The sequence below is a fragment of the Anolis sagrei genome, chromosome Y (assembly GCF_037176765.1).
Source record: "Anolis sagrei isolate rAnoSag1 chromosome Y, rAnoSag1.mat, whole genome shotgun sequence".
NCBI classification, from domain to species: domain Eukaryota; kingdom Metazoa; phylum Chordata; class Lepidosauria; order Squamata; family Dactyloidae; genus Anolis; species Anolis sagrei.
In genome coordinates this window covers 72,514,377-72,531,529 of record NC_090035.1, presented here as the reverse complement: position 1 = coordinate 72,531,529, position 17,153 = coordinate 72,514,377, and the positions used below count along the sequence as shown (strand labels likewise).

Sequence of the window (17,153 nt, the reverse complement as noted above, 5' to 3'; positions counted from 1 at the left end):
AAATCAATTTTTTGAGCGATGGTCACTCCTTAGGGTAGTAGGTGTATTGTGTCCAAATTTGGTGGCAGTTTGTTCAGTGGTTTTTGAGTTGTGTTAATCCCACAAACGAACATTACATTTTTATGTATATAGATGGTGCGTATACTTATGTTTCTTTTTGACTGGAGGGAACTACTAGCTAAGAGCCCTGACCAGCCTCTGCATGTTTGTTCTTTCAAGTATGAAACCAAGTATGATGATTAATATTGGATTTTAGCTCTGAAAGAGGTCTTTTGTGCCTCTTAAGGCTGGTGCGAGGTGCTAAGAGGCAGTAGTAAACTTACAGTGGCTAAATTTCTGCATTCTGGCTGAGAGCTTTAATAATGAATTGGAACCAGCCTCAGGAAACTATAAAATGCAGACCTGTAGCAATAATGAATGAAGTTTGAAAGCGAGTCTCCTTTGGTTACGGCTGCTGCGTCCTGTGAGCTCAAGGACAAACTCCACACTCCATTTGACCTTGTGATATTTTTTTTTTGTTCTGAGTATCTACAATTGAGCAGAACAGAGGTCTCAATACTTTACTAGTGTGTTCTTAGTCTTCTCCTTCCACTTTCTTTTTACTCTTCACCAGAAAGTTCTGCTTCAGTGCATGGCACACAAAGCCTTGAATGTGTCTACTGTGAGGAGATGTGGGCAACTGTGGGAGGTTAAAGGACATTTGCATGGGCTATACCCCCATTAGTAAAAACTGGAAAAAAGTGTCTCCAGATGATCTTATTATTTTTGCCATTTTAGACCCAGGAGAGGGACTTACTTAACCATAAAATGGCCTAACCACCCCACCCCCTTTTAAAATATGGGGGGGGGGGGGAGCATCCAGATCTCCTGGGTGGCATTTTAGGGAAATATAATTCAACCCTTGGGAATTAGAAATGTCCTTAGGGCAGTGGTTCTCAACTTTCCTAATGCCACGACCCCTTAATACAGTTCCTCATGTTGTGGTGACCCCCAACCATAACATTATTTTTATTGCTACTTCACAACTGTAATTTTGTTACTGTTATGAATCGTAATGTAATTACCGTATCTGATATGCAGGATGTATTTTCAATCACTGGACGACATTTGTCACAAATACCCGATATGCCCAAATTTGAATACTGGTGGAGTTGGAGGGATTTGTTTTGTCGTTTTGGGGTTGATGATCATGTCATTTGGGAGTTGTAGTTGCTGGGATTTATAGTTAACCTACAATCAAAGAGCATTCTGAACTCCACCAACGATGGCATTGAACCAAACTTGGCACACAGAACTCCCATGACCTACAGAAAATATTGGAAGTGTTGGGTGGGCACTGACCTTGAGTTTGGGAGTTGTAGTTTACCTACATCAGAAAGCACTGTGGACTCTCAAAGAATCATGGATTCGGACCAAACTTGGCACAAATACTCATAATGCTCAAATGTAAACACTGGTGGAGTTTGGGGAAAGTAGACATTGACATTTGGAAGTTGTGGTTGCCGGGATGTATAGTTCACCTGCAATCAAAGAGCATTCTGAACCCCTCCAACAATAGAATTGGGCCAGACTTCCCACACAGAACCCCCATGACCAACAGAAAATAATTTATTTTCTGATTGTCTTTGGTGACCCCTCTGACACCAACTTTGCAACCCCCCCCCCCCCCGGGGTCCCTAACCCTAGGTTGAGAAACGCAGCCTTAGGAGCTATGTGTGACCCATTAGCTACATTTTGCCTATCTTGATTTAGGGTCAAACAGTTTTTTCTCAGTCCACTTCCTCTAGTCATGGCTGTCATTTTTGTGGAGCATCAGTCATCTTTCGATTATTATCCCTACCATCGCTTGTTTCTGCTGGGAATGAAGAGATGGCGAGAGAAATAAAATGGACATTTTGGAAGGAGCATATTCTTTTTCTTCCTCCTGGCGATGCTTCTTCAGTGGGATTGGCTTCCCTCCCTCTGTATGCAATAAATATAGTGCCCAGGAAGAGGAAAAAAAAGAAGACAGCTTTCATTGTTTAGCTTGTTGAGAAATCTAGGCCAATGCTCAATAGAGCTAAATCATTTATCTGGTGGACCAATTTAAGGTACGGCCAAAATATGGAAGCAGTTTCTCTATCCTTGCTTGCTTGCCTCCACTGTCAAATGAGCTGTGTAGGTAGGAATTGTGTTCCAAAACAAAGTGAAACAAGCAAAATCAAAACCCAAGAACGTTTCCAAGCTTTTCTGTTTAGACAGAGTCACTCACAAATTGGAAAGGCAGATGGCTGGCCTCCAGAGAGGTGAAGTACATATTTCAAATTGATTTTGTGGTTCCTTATAGGAATATAGTGTCTAGAATCAGGGAAGTCATGCTACTCCTCTATTCTGTCTTGTAGACCACACCTGGAATCACACGTGTGTCCAATTGAAGGGAGATGTTGACTCTATGCTGAAATGTATGCAGAGGAGGGCGACTAAAATTATTAAGGGTCTGGAGAACAAGCCCTATGAGGAGTGGCTTAAAGAGCTGGGCAGGTTTAGCTTGAAGAAGAGAAGGCTGAGAGGAGACATGATGAGGGCCATGTATAAATATGTGAGAGGAAGTCATAGGGAGGAGGGAGCAAGCTTGTTTTCTGCTGCCCTGGAGACTAGGACACGGAACAATGGCTTCAAAGTACAAGAAAGGAGATTCCATCTGAACATTAGGAAGAACTTCCAACTGTGAGAGCTATTCAGCAGTGGAACTCCCTGCCCCGGAATGTGGTGGAGGCTCCTTTTTTGGAGGCTTTCAAACAGTGACTCGATGGATGGCCATCTGTCAGGATGCTTTGAATGTGATTTTCCTGCTACGTGGCAAGGGGTTTGTAGTGGATAGCCTATGAGGTCTCTTCCAACTCTGATTCTATGCTTATCTTTGCAAATTTCTTTCTTTTTAAGCGACGGCCCTGAAAATGAACATGAACTTACGGGAGCTTTACCTGGCTGACAATAAGCTGAACAGCCTTCAGGACTCAGCGCAGCTTGGCAACCTCTTAAAATTCAACTGTTACATTCAGATCCTGGACCTGAGGAACAACCACATTCTGGACTCAGGTGAGATGATCAAATCCTGTGACTTGAACACATTTATACAAAGGAAGCTGCTTTTTGTGTGTTACATTTAGTTGTTGCTACCTTGTGAAATATAATGGGATGTCACTCTGAAACAAAACTACGGTATTTTGGAACTGAAATAAAATGAAAGTAATTTAAAGAAATTCTTCAGGTATTTTTTGAGCTCTAACAATTTGCTCAGTGGTCTATTCTTGAAACTATTGAAGTCATATTCAGTATGTAACTGACAGCTGATTCTCATGTCAATATGCATGAGTTTCAGTTATTATCCTATTTTATTTTATTCCGGATTACAAGAAATTATTGTAATCTGGAAGAATAGAATTGTTTGTTAATTAATTGATGAACTTGTTAAATCTATATAAATAAAAATGTAATTTTTTTTGTGGGATTAACATAACTCAAAAACCACTGGATGAATAGAAACCAAATTTGGACACAAGACACCTATCAGGCCAATAAGTGACCGTCACTCATAAAAACACTGAAAAACACAGCGAAAGTGACTTTAAAAGCGAAAAAATTAAAAAAAAATACATTACAACTTATGCACATATATACTCGAGTATAAGCCAACCTGAATATAAACCGAGGCACCTAATTTTACCACAAAAAAACTGAGAAAACAGATTGACTCGAGTATAAGCCGAGGGTGGGAAATGCAGCAGCTATTGGTAAATTGCAGAATAAAAATAGATACCAATTAAATTACATTAATTGAGGAATCAGATTATATATTTTTGAATATTTACAAAACATGGTAATTTAAGATAAGACTGTCCAACTGTGATTAAATTATTATTATTCAATGTAAATGTGCTTACGTATCCTTCCAATTATAATAAAGAGAGTAACATAACAAACGTAATAATAGCAATAATAAAAAGAGTAAAATAATGAATGTAGCAATAACAACAATTATACAGTAAAATAATAAATGTGTAATAATAGAGTAAAATGATAAATGTAATAATAATAAATAGAATAAAATAATTAATGAAATGAATAATAATAATAGTAATAATAATAACAGAATAAAATAATAAATAACTTTGACTTGAGTATAAGCCGAGGGGGACTTTTTCAGCCTAAAAAAAGGGCTGAAAAACTAGGCTTATACTCTAGTATTTACAGTATACTCATATACACACATACATACACACACAAAACACATATACACAGACTGGGCCACAGCAATGCGTGGCAGGGGACAGCTAGGTTTATATTAAACCTGTCTGTTGAAATTTTAGTGCCTGTGTCTGTAAAGTATTTGAACATCTGCACTGGTATCTCCTCTGTCTCTGCTCAGCTGTTTTGTTGTTTGGTTCCCAGGATTGGCGTACATCTGCGAGGGGCTGAAAGAGCAGCGGAAAGGCCTTGTCACGCTGGTGCTGTGGAACAACCAGCTGACTCACACTGGCATGGCCTACATGGGAATGACACTGGTGAGTCATCCGCTGACCGAAAACCAGATGCTGTGATAGCCTTTGTTAACAAAACATAGCCACCTGCTTACACTGAGTCAGGCCTTTCGGATGTTTAAATCATCGAATCCCCAGGGTATCAAGAGGAGATCGTCATGGACCTTTGGCCCTTTTAACTGGAAATGCCTGAGATTGAACTTGAGACCTTTGGAATCAAAGCACCCTCTGTTCTGGTACCCTGTCTGTGGAAAACTACCTTCCCCTGACTAAAGTAATTACCGTATATACTCAGATATAAGCCGACCTGAATATAAGCAGAGGCACCTAATTTTACCACAAAAAATGGGAAAACATATTGACTCGAGTATAAACCGAGAGTGGGAAATGCAGCCTCTACTGGTCAATTTAAAAATAAAAAGAGATACCAATAAAATTACATTAATTGAGGCCTCAGGTGGTTCAATGTTTTTTAATCTGTATATATATCTAAATGCTCTTAGCATAATGAGTACATTAAAAACAACCAATGAACGAAATCACACCAAATTTGGCAACAAAATGTCTCACAACACAAGGAGTGACCATCACTCAAAAATTATGATTTTGTCATTTGGGAGTTGTAGTTGCTGGGATTTATAGTTCACCCATAATCAAAGAGCATTCTGAACTCCACCAACAATGGAATTGAACCAAACTTGGCACACAGAACTCCCATGACTAACAGAAAATACTAGAAGTATTTGGTGGGCATTGACCTTGAATTTTGGAATTGTAGTTCACCTCCATTCAGAGAACACTGTGGACTCAAACAATGATGGATCTGGACCAAACTTGACAGAAATACTCAATATGCCCAAATGTGAACATAGATGGAGTGTTGGGGAAATAGACCTTGACATTTGGAAGTTGTAGTTATTAGGATGTATAGTTTACCTACAATCAAAGAGCATTCCGAACCTCACCAACGATGGAATTGGGCCAAACATCCCACACAGAACCCCCATGACCAACAGAAAATACTGTGTTTTCTGGTGGTCTTTAGTGACCCTTCTGACACCGCCCTGGTGACTTCCCCCCTCCCCCCCTGGGTCTAGACTTCCCAGGTTGAGAAATGCTGCCTTAAGGCCATCCAGTCCAACTCCCTTCACCAGGGCAAGAAAACATAATTAAAGCCCTCCTGACAAAAGTCCATCCAGCCATTCCCACACACACATATATACATATATGACAGATGCAGTATCAAAGATTTGAAAGGGACCCCTAAAGAAGTACATTGATATGTTGCATGTTCCAGAGTAGGCAAACCAGACAATCTCCACATCAACACTGGCAAAGAAACAGCAAGAAATACTGTTTACCCACAAGCAGAAAGAAATTACATATATTAGAAACCAACACTTTCTCATTATTTTATTTTCGAGATCACCAGACCGAGCCACAGTAATGCGTGACAGCGGACCTCTAGTATTTACATAAAACTGTAATTTAAGACTGTCCAACTCTGATAAAACCATTATTCTAGCCTCCTTCAATGTAAATGTGCTTACATATCCTTCCAATCATAATAAAGAGAGCAAAATAAGAAATGTAATAACAACATTGATATATAGTGTAAAATAATAAATGTAATAAAAATAATAGAGTAAAACAATGTAAATGTAATAACATCCATAATAGTAGAGTAAAATAATAAATGTAATAAAATAATAATAAATAGAGTAATAAAATAAATATAATAAAAATAATACTAATAACAGAGTAAAATAATAAATAACCTTGGCTCGATTATAAGCCGAGGGGGGCTTTTTCAGCCTAAAAAAGGGGCTGAAAAACTAGGCTTATACTCGAGTATATAAACATAAATTAGTTTTAAAAGTGGATTTCCAGCTTCTCTTTTATCGGTTTCTCTATTAATGTAACGTTTTCCTTCTGTCAGCAAATATAAACTTTTAATCTCTTGAGCAATGTTTGAACTGTGAACACAGTAACCCACAGCATTCCCTGTTTGTATTCTCAGCCTCATACCCAGAGCCTTGAGACCCTCAACCTGGGGCACAACCCCATTGGCAACGAAGGTGTCCGCAACCTGAAGAATGGGCTCATCGGCAACCGCTCGGTGCTCAGGCTGGGTCTGGCTTCAACGAAGCTGACCTGTGAGGGTAAGCCATTCTTCCCTAAGCCACCCCATTTCCCAGTGGCATGGATACCCCTGCAAGCAAACTCTCTGTGGGTTTAGAGTTCATTGAGTGTCCTTTGTTGTTCAGGAGCCGTGGCGGTAGCAGAATTCATTGCGGAGAGCCCTCGCCTGCTTCGGCTGGACCTGCGGGAGAATGAGATCAAGACAGGGGGACTCATGGCCTTGTCTTTGGCCCTGAAGGTCAACCACTCCTTGCTCCGGTTGGACCTCGACAGGGAGCCCAAGAAGGAATCGGTATGTCCCTGTTTTGGCCTGCTTGTGTGGAATGAATCTTCCATCTTGTGCTTGTACTGCAGACTAAAGGAAGGATACTTAGAAGCTTTGGCCGTGCAACAGAAATTTATTTATTTATTTATTTACAACATTTATATACCGTAATTCTCACCCCGGCTTACAAGGTATATATTACATACAATATATTATATTATTGGCATAGTACAATATCATCATTAAACATTGCTATATTGCACCGTACCACTATATTGTAATATTATTAGTAATATTACATGTAATCTATATAAATAAAAATGTAATGTTCGTTTGTGGGATTAACAGAATGCAAAAACCACTGGACGAATTGACACCAAATTTGGACACAAGACACCTAACAACCCAATGTATGTCCTTCACTAAAAAAAATGATGTTGTCATTTGAGAAATGTAGTTGCTGGGATTTATAGTTCACCTACAATCATAGAGCATTCTGAACCCCACCAATGATGGAATTGAACCAAACTTGGCACACAGTTCTCCCATGACCAACAGAAAATACTGGAAGGGTTTGGTGGACAGTGTCCTTTGGTTTTGGAGTTGTAGTTCACCTACATTGAGAGATCACCTGTGGGTCCAGCAAGGTTCCATTCTATCTCCCATGCTTTTCAACATCTACATGAAACTACTGGGAGATGTCATCTTTTAATAGCATCTCCCATGCTAAATGTTTTAATTGTTCTTTGTTTTGTAGGCATCGAATTGTGCCATTTGTAAACCGCCCTAAGTCGCCTTCGGGCTGAGAAAGGCGGTTTATAAATATAGTTGGTTGTTGTAAGTTTTTCGAGCTATATGGCCATGGTCTAGAGGCATTCTCTCCTGACATTTCGCCTGCATCTATGGCAAGCATCCTCAGAGGTAGTGAGGTCTGTTGGAACTAGGAAAAAGGGTTTATATATCTGTGGAACGACCAGGGTGGGACAAAGGACTCTTGTCTGCTGGAGCTAGGTGTGAATGTTTCAACTGACCACCTTGATTAGCATTTAATGGCCTGACAGTGCCTGGAGCAAACCTTTGTTGAGAGGTGATTAGATGTCCTTGTTTGTTTCCTCTCTGTTGTTTTGCTGTTCTAATTTTAGAGTTTTTTAGTACTAGTAGCCAGATTTTGTTCATTTTCATGGTTTCCTCCTTTCTGTTGCAGTTGTCCACATGCTTGTGGATTTCAATGGCTTCACTGTGCAGCCTGACATGGTGGTTGTGAGAGTGGTCCAGCATTTCTGTGTGCTCTGCTATGGCTGACTTCTCTGGTTGAAGTAGTCTGCAGGGCCTTTCATGTTCCTTGAAATATATAAATATAGTTAATAAATAATAGTTTTCCCAAGTTCATTTTGCAGAAAGCATAATTGGAACTATCAATGTGTTCTCAGAATTGTTTAATATCTTCTTGTTTTTCTTTCCTACCACTGCAATTTTTCCTTAAACAAAAACGTATGTGTTCAAGAGGTAGGTTAGATTGGTAGATTCAACCTTGGTGATAGCATAATTCAGCTTTAGTGGAGTATTGTTGTTTGGTTGTGCTCACTTGAAAAGGTGCTTTTTAAAATCTTTCCTATATTGCAAGGCAGTAATTCTATTCCATCCAAGGTGCAGAAGGCTTTGTCCAAATCACTTGATACCTGTAGTCTCAGGTTTCCTTCACAAAAGGTTGGCTCCTTGATGCGGTATTGGCTGTAACGAAGCAGCTAGCTGGTCACTGTGCTGCCTTTCTGATGTACATTTTCCAGGGAGCAAATGAGGCCAAGTTCTTTGTAAGGAAAAGCTTCCAGGAAGCAACTTTTTTCTCCAGTGAGGTATATTTTAATGGCTGTGTGTGTATAGGTATGGGTACGTGTGTTATATTTTCGACCCAGCAACCAAACCCAGATTCGGGGACAGAATAAGCTCCCTTTCAATGAACTGGGCACCTCTTTTTCTCTTTCTCCAGCTATGCTCCCTTGTATGATTCATCCTCTTATCTTGGTCTCTTCTGCAGGTGAAGAGCTTTATTGAGACACAGAAAGCCCTCCTGACGGAGATCCAAAATGGCTGCAAGCGCAACTTTGTTCTAGCCAAAGAGAAGGAAGAGAAGGAGCAAAAACTCCAGCAGTCTGCTTCCATGCCCGAAATCACGGTGACAGCGCCCTTGGAAGAAGGACCGGTGGAAGATGAGGGGCAGAATGGGAACCTGGCATCCACCCCAGAAGAAGGGGAGGACGTTGGGGAAACATTAACATCCCAAGAGAATGGGGCAGCAGAGGAGAAAGTCACTGTAAATAACGACAAGTCATCTGATTCAGATTCAGACACCGAGGAAGAGGAGGAGGACAGACTAGAGATTAAGGATCTTTCTCGTTCTCAGAAGCACAGCAGTCTAAATCATATTGATGAGTCGCCCAAGCTACCTTTGCCCGAAAAGACTAAGGAGGCTCATAGCTCTGAAAACACAGTTACCCCCTTGAATGTTCCTGGGGAAATCAAATGTGAATCTAGGGGGGTTGTGGGAAACGTGCCTCCATCGCCAGCCACTCCTCCTGGCAATGAGAGGCGAATAGCAGTCTCTAGTCCTGGGCGAGGCCATAAAATCTTCGTTGTGACGCGTGTAGAGAGCCTGCCTGAGAAAAAGGACGAGACCAACGCACGGCCAGAGAACTCTGTCACTCTCCAGGGAGTTCCCCCAAAGCAGAATAAGCCCCCAGCCCAATCTCAGCCCACAAAAACTGAAAACTCAGATGGGCAAAGCAGTGGGCCTGTGTCTGAGTTGAGGGCCAACTCTGAAACATCTCCTTCTACCCCAAGCTCTGATTCAGGGTTGGAAAAGATGGACTCTGGGCCATGTGAGAGGACGTCTCATCACACTCTGTTGCCCAATGGACTAAAGACAGAGTTTCTCCATGCACTACCAGACACATCCTTAGGGCGTGAGGGGAAAATTGCCAGTTGTGCGATAGAACATGGTAAGAGGATATGAAAGCTTTGTATTAGAAGAGAGGGGGTTATCTATAATGTGTGTAAGATAAGATACACACATATACATGTTGCTTAAGTAATCATTCATTCTCATATATATATGTGTGTGTGTGTGTGTGTATGTGTGTATATATATATATATATTTAAAACATTTATATTCCCGGCCTTCTCACCCCGAAGGGGACTCAGAGCGGAGTATATACACACACACACAAACACACCTGAGGGCTGAGAAATAAATAAATAAATATATGTTTTACACACACATATACATGGTCCCCCTGGTGGCACAGGGGGTTAAACCACTGTGTTGCTGAACTTGCTGACTGAAAGGTTGGTGGTTAGAATTCAGGGAGTGGGGTGAGCTCCTGCTGTTAGGTCCAGCTTCTGCCAATCTAGCAGTTTGAAAACATGCAAATGTGAGTAGATGAATAAGTAATGCTTCTGTGGGAAGGTAATGGTGCTTCATGCAGTTATTCTGGCCACATGACCTTGGAGGTGTCTATGCACAACGCTGACTCTTTGGCTCAGAAATTGAGATGACTTTATGTCTAGACTTTGCCAGCCTTGGGGAGTCAGAGAAGGGACAAGGCAAACTTCTGGTCACGTGATGAGTTCCAGGCAATCACAATTAAACGTGGAGGAAGGGATGAGTGGCCTGTCGAAGTATGTGTTTGTGTGTGCGTTGTGTGTGTGTGTGTATAGAGGCCCTTTGCAACTGCCAAATTGTGTACACCTGCTCTAGAGGAATATTTCCCAAACTAGTCATCCTGGTGTTTTGGGCTCTAGCTCACAGAATCCCTGATAGTTGTCCACAACAGCTGGAAGGAATCCAAAACACAGAATTTGGTCATCACTGTTCTGGAAGAACTCTTGAAATAGGTTTTTTTAAAAAAGAAAATACAAATTATTTCTATAGCTCAGTAAATCCACATCTGCCATGAACTCTCATAAAAACCCCTTGTAATCCTTTGTGGAACCCTAGAGTTCCAGGTAACCCTGATTAAGAATCCCTGATGTAATTTATACATCTATAATGCATATGAATGTGTGCTTGTGCTTTAGAGAGAGACACGCACACCGTAGTGTAGTAGTAAAAGTGGTGAGTTAGGACTCTGGTTTTGAATTTATTTATTTATTTATTTACAGCATTTATATGCTGCCCTTGTCACCCCGAAGGGGACTCAGAGCGGCTTACAAGATATATATACATACAATATATTATATTATTAGCATAGCACAATATCAGTATTACAGTATATATTACTATATTGTACTATACCATTATATTGTAATATTATTAGTAATATTTCATGTAATATATATAATTATAATGTATTATTATTATTAGTATTATATTACATTATAATATTATAAATATTATATGAATATACAATATATTATATTATATTGCCACTCATCTGTGGAAACACACTTTTTCGGCCCCAGAGGAAGACAAAGACCAACCCCTTCTGAACAAATACTGCAAAAACAGAAAGAAAGAAAGAAAGAAAGAAAACCCTTACCTTAGGATTACCATAACTCAGAAATAACTTGGAGGTGTACACCCAACAATGTATGAGAGAAAGCAAAGAGGGAAGTGGCCCCACAATCCCATCACATGTATTTTGGGCACAGGGACGGCCAAATCTGGGGTGGCTGATTGGAATGGCTGAATTATATGTGGAGTTTCCCATGTGAATCAAACTAAACACACAAGTTCGATGTAGATGTCTCAAGATTTATGTATAGCAAGAAAAGACAATTTAGTGTCAGTGCTGGAGGTAAGTCTAGTTCTCCCAATAATCTTTGGACCACAACTCACATAAGACCCAGCCAGCATGGCCAATGGTCAGAGAAAATTGGGTATCACCATCCTCTGGACACCAGATTGCCTACCATAGGATTTTCACACTCTCAAGACATGACTGACTCTCAGATTCTTCCCTCTGCCTTTTTTCCAGAGCTGAACTGTTCCAAGAACGAGAAGGAGCTGGAGGAATTACTCTTGGAAGCGAGCCTAGAAATGGGACAGGAACCAATGTGACACTTTAGGTAAGGCATTTACAAAGGGAGAATCCTGTCTTCTCAAAGGAGGATACAAAAGGTTGACTCAACCCATTACAGCACAGGCAGTTGATTGTTGAAGTAACTTCACTGAAGAAGGCCTGATCTGAAAGACGCTTTCTAAAAGTGTGAGGCAGCCTCATTGGGTTCACTGGGCATTTACTTTGTCATAGATAGGCTTTAGGCTGAAAGTTCAGAATCTGACTTTGGAATGTGCACATGCCTTATTTTCTGAAAGTCAAGTCTCCAGGTCTCAACATTGTCAAAAAATATTGGTTCCCATGTGGAAAAGCTGAGAAATGCTGATGCTTGAGTCAAGGAGGGATATTTTCATTTGGCATGTCAGAAGCAAGGGATGGTGATAATAAGAATACGAATTTGGATCATGTGATTCTAATGTTTATATTAGGTGGTTTTTAATTTTTATGTTTTCATGTCTAAATGTTGTTTTATCTTAGGGTTTATTTATTTATTTACAGTATTTGTATACCGCTTTTCTCACCCCTAGGGGGACTCAAAGCGGTTAACACACAAGTAATGGCAGAAATTCAATGTCAGTACAAATAATTGCAATTATACACTACAATTAAACATAAATCAAATTTAAAACAATACACCCATAAGCAATAAAACAATCATTAAAACAATAAAACAGTCTCATCCATCGAGTTGCCGTTCTAGTCATAGTCTTTCCGAAATGCTGCATTCATTTACTTCTACTGCCCGAAGGCCTGGTCCCAAAACCATGATTTTAATTTTTTCCTAAAAGCCAGGAGGGAGGGAACGGATCTTACCACATTTGGGAGTGTGTTGGGAAGGTTGTCGTATTGAATTTATGCATAGTTATATGTTTTGTGTAGATTTATGATTTGGTTTTTATGGATGTGGGGCATTGAATTTTGTCATTATTTGTTGTAAACCGCTTTGAGTCCCCCACGGGGTGGGAAAAGTGGTACAGTAGAGTCTCGCTTATCTGACCTTCGCTTATCCGACATCCCGTCTGATCCAACGCTCTTATCCGATGCTCTCCTTTTCCTCCGGCTCCTTCTCGTTCTCCAATTAAAGGAGCACTCCCCAAGTCTCTCTCCATTCCCAATAAGTGAAAAAGGCTAGACAAGGAGGAGGAGGGAAGAAAGGGGGAAAAGAGGCAGGACAGGAAGTAGAAACACCCTCTTCCCTTCCTTCTGTGATTTTCATCCAGGCACTTCCTTCTGGCCCCGAGGTGTTGCCTTGCCTTAACCCTTTGAGACCCTGTTGTTAGTATTATAGGTGCCTAGCATTGGGCGGGTAACACCTGGAGACTCCATATTAACTGACATTTTTGTTTATCTGACATTCTGCTGGCCCATTTATGTTGGATAACCAAGACTACTGTATATAAGTAGTAAATAAACAATAAATGAAAAATGTGTAGTTTGGGATATATTTTCAAAGCGAGTAGATTATAAATGCAAATAGCTCTATACTTGGGGCAACATACACATACAGTAGAATTTCGCTTATCCAACCTTTGCTCATCCAATGTTCTGTATTATCCAATGCAGTCTACCTCCCATCCGGAGCCACAGCTGTTTCAATACATTGCGATGTTTTGGTGCTAAATTCGTAACTACATTAATTACTACAAAATGTTGCCATGTATTGAACTGCTTTTTCTGACGATTTGTTGTAAAACCTGTTTTGGTGCTTAATTTGTAAAAACCATAGTGTAATTTGACATTTAATAGGCTTTTCCTTAATCCCTCTTTGTTATCTAACCTTCTTGCATATCCATTGTTTTGCTGGACTGTTTATGTTGGATAAGCCAGACTCCACTGTATATAGGTATTGTGCAAACATATATTGCTGCAAAGCAGATGACTTGCCAATTTGGTGGCTGTGATCCTCTGCACCGGGACTGTGGCGCAGCTGTCTGAGTGTCAGTTGCATTAAGATAACTTCTGACCACAAGGTCATGAGTTCGAAGCCAGCCCAGGTCGGAGTGAGCTTCCGACCAATTGTGTAGCTTGTTTTCGACCTTTGCAACCCGAAAGACAGTTGCATCTGTCAAGTAGGAAAATTAGGTACCACCTATGTGTGGGGAGGCTAATTTAACAAAATTTACAAGGCCATATAAAAGACTCCAGCAAAGCACTCCAGCAAAAGCATGTGGGGAATGCGGAAGTACTTCATCAGTGTCGCAGATGGACGATGAAAGTGACACCTCCCCTGGTGACCAGAAAAAGTTAAATAGCCTCTGTCTGTCTGTCTATATCTGTTGTGTGTCTTTGGCATTGAATGTTTGCCATATATGTGTACATTGTGATCCGCCCTGAGTCCCCTGTGGGGTGAGAAGAGCGGAATATAAATACTGTAAACAATAATAATAATAATAATAATAATAATAATAATAATAACTCTTTTTTCCCCTTTTCTCCTTTTCTTCCAGTTCTGGGCCCTTCTGTGTCAAATAGGTTCGGTTTGGGAAGTGACTGTCTAGCTTTATTCCCTCCCTGCACCATGTGACTCTGAGGATAAAAAAAAAACTGACTCTGCAACACAGAGGCAATGCAACCCACTTTCCAGACTTCATTCCCTCCCTCACCTTCACATTCTTGATGTCTTCCCACTGAGAAGAGAGGCTGTACAGCCCAGCTGATCAGGATTCGAAAGGATTGAGAAGAATTGTCCTACAGACTCTTGACACTTCACCTGCTTTGGGTTTCTCGCTCCAAAACGCAAGCTGGAGCACTTGTGGCATGTTTTTTTATTGCTGGGATGACTCTTCCAAAGGTAGCCACGAGGAGACTTCCAGACTTTGGTTTGACAGGCTGGAATCCTCTTTCCAGCTTAAAAGGAGAGGAAACCCAAGATGTGGACCGGGCCTGTGTTTCAGCTGTCTCTGCATTAGACGTGCAACCGTTTCCCACAAACACTAAGAGAGAAGGGCAACTTTCCTGGATCAAGACGATAAAGCATTATTGCGTTCGCAGCCCACCTCGTGGAGAGAGATCTCTCAACCAGGCAAAGACTACTGAGGCTGCCGGCCCACAGCACAGACTACTATTTATTTTCATTTTCATTCCCTCCCCCAAGTTTCCCTCCTTCTTAGTGGCACCTCCTTGTTTGTTCGTCTTTGATTTGGTGTCTATTTATAATGGAATGGGAACAGTTTTACCTTTGAACGGCAATCCTTTCAGACTGACGGGGCCTTCGTCCACGTTTTTGGAGAGCCACTTGCCTCTTTCCATGGGGAAAAAGAACTGTTTTTACTTTGCAAAAAAAGGAATAACATTAATGGGAGGGAAACTGTGGGCATAGTGGGGGGCCGGTGATGGGACATGGAGAGAGAGGGCAGCAGCGGGAGTGAGGAATGGGTAGGGAAGCCTTCTTCTGCATTGACGGGTGACTTTTGCCTATGAACGGGCAAGCTGCTGTCGTTTAAGCCGCTTTGGCTTCTCTTCATTTTTAGTGGGCGGGGAAAACAAGGCAAGTTCCTGCACTTCCAAGGAAAAGCTCTCTCCCGCCCCCTGCAAAGCCATACCATGACTAACGTTTGGACAATGGGGGAGAAAGTGCATATGGGGCATTTGCAAATACAGTAAAACTGACGGTAAAGCTGTCGTAGCAGGAGAGGCCAAGGTTGTTTGGGTCTTCATCCCTCCCCTTTGCCATAAAACCGACATGAAAAACATGAGGATGCTGCTGGTCTGGGAGTCTCCCCACTGTTTCTGATCCGAACACCATGTTGCACCATGTCTGTAGCAACAGTGAGTGAGAATGTAGCTTCAGCGACAGGCAGCCGGCTCTCCCTTCACTTGGCCACAGATTACAACTGTCCTGGAACCAGGCTGAAATCTTTCACTACCAAAATTGGTTGTCCTTCCTTTGGGAATCTGGGGCAGGGGTTAGGATGGGAGGGAAAGGAGCATTGTGTCCCCAGTTTAAAACATGAACTCTCCCTACCCCCATTTTGTTCCTCATGGGGAGAGGCTCCAAGATTAGTGACTGCAAGGTAGGCTCCATCAGCCGTGTTTGGAAGATGGAAGATGCAGCTTCTGCCAAAAAGTGTATGCGGCGTACAGGGGTGGGGTGGATCCTTTTTTAATTTCTCAGGGAAGGGCTTTTTGCAGCAGCCCCACTTCCCTGGGGTGTCGTGCTCTTGCCCTCAAGAGATAAGCCAAAATACCAAGGACTGTGAGCATAGTTGGTGGAGCTTGCCTGCGAGGTCTCTCCTTTCCCTCTTTCACTTCTGTGATACATTTGGGCTCAATAAGAGAGGTTTGTTACAGAAAGCTTGGAAAGCCTAGGTCCAAATGACCTCTCGGGTAGCAGCAGCAGAGGCTAAAATATTTCCCCCCCAAAATGTGTGGGAGTGAAATCTCACCAGGGAGGGACTTAGGGCAGAAGAGTGAGGCCTGTGTTAGCTGAAGGGGTTTCAAGGAAAGGACCACCCCTTTGATTCTAAACAAATGACAGGAAACACAGGTGCTCTTTGAGCTCTTGAAATCCCTTTGCAGTCTCCTCCCTTTGTTTCTTCTCCCATCACAATACTCCAACTTGTAGTCTGCGACTGACTTCATTGCCCCTCTCTATATAAAGCAAAATCTCAGCGGGAGATTTATGGTACTAATCCCGTCATTGAATAAAGAACGAGGAGTCTCTTTTTTCCCTCCATGGACAGAGGGAAAGGCCTCTCCTCCCCTCCCCCCCCCCAAAAAAAACAACAAAAAAGTAGGGGGAGTCGGCTGTTGGGTAGATGTAGAATTTCAGAGCTTTTTACTTTATTAATTTTTTTTCTTAAGTGCAATAAAATCTTTTATCAGGGAGCTGGAGAGGGCACTTTTCGCTGCATGGAGATTTCAGGCTGGAGAGGCAGGAACACAACAGTGTGCCCTTCATCTTGCTTATCCATGATTCTCTCTTTCAACACACAAAAACACACATAACACAACCAATTGAGATATATACACACATACTGATACAAAGAGTTTCTGCTGCGTGAACACTACATTTACAGAAAAGAAAAGATGGCGCCAGTTTGATTTTGTGTTCTTTTTTTTTCCTTTCCCCCTTTTTTTTGAGCTAACGTTTGTCATTCCTTTCTGTTGTGTGTGGAGTTTTATTTTTGTTGAGAAACTGTCTTCTATTAAATGAAAAGCTGCATTCA

General features: G+C 41.4%; 1 protein-coding gene across 1 annotated transcript in view; it reads left to right on the top strand.

Moving 5' to 3' along the window:
* Positions 1–17,153, top strand: part of LOC137095382 (protein phosphatase 1 regulatory subunit 37-like) — a 57,800-nt gene extending 40,647 nt beyond the window's left edge. Inside the window, exons 7-13 of the mRNA XM_067461983.1 lie at positions 2,923–3,078; positions 4,432–4,544; positions 6,541–6,682; positions 6,788–6,954; positions 8,963–9,923; positions 11,902–11,992; positions 14,433–17,153. Coding sequence (XP_067318084.1) covers positions 2,923–3,078; positions 4,432–4,544; positions 6,541–6,682; positions 6,788–6,954; positions 8,963–9,923; positions 11,902–11,984 — 1,622 coding nt within the window. The 3' untranslated portion in view covers positions 11,985–11,992; positions 14,433–17,153. The remainder of the gene's footprint in view (positions 1–2,922; positions 3,079–4,431; positions 4,545–6,540; positions 6,683–6,787; positions 6,955–8,962; positions 9,924–11,901; positions 11,993–14,432) is intronic.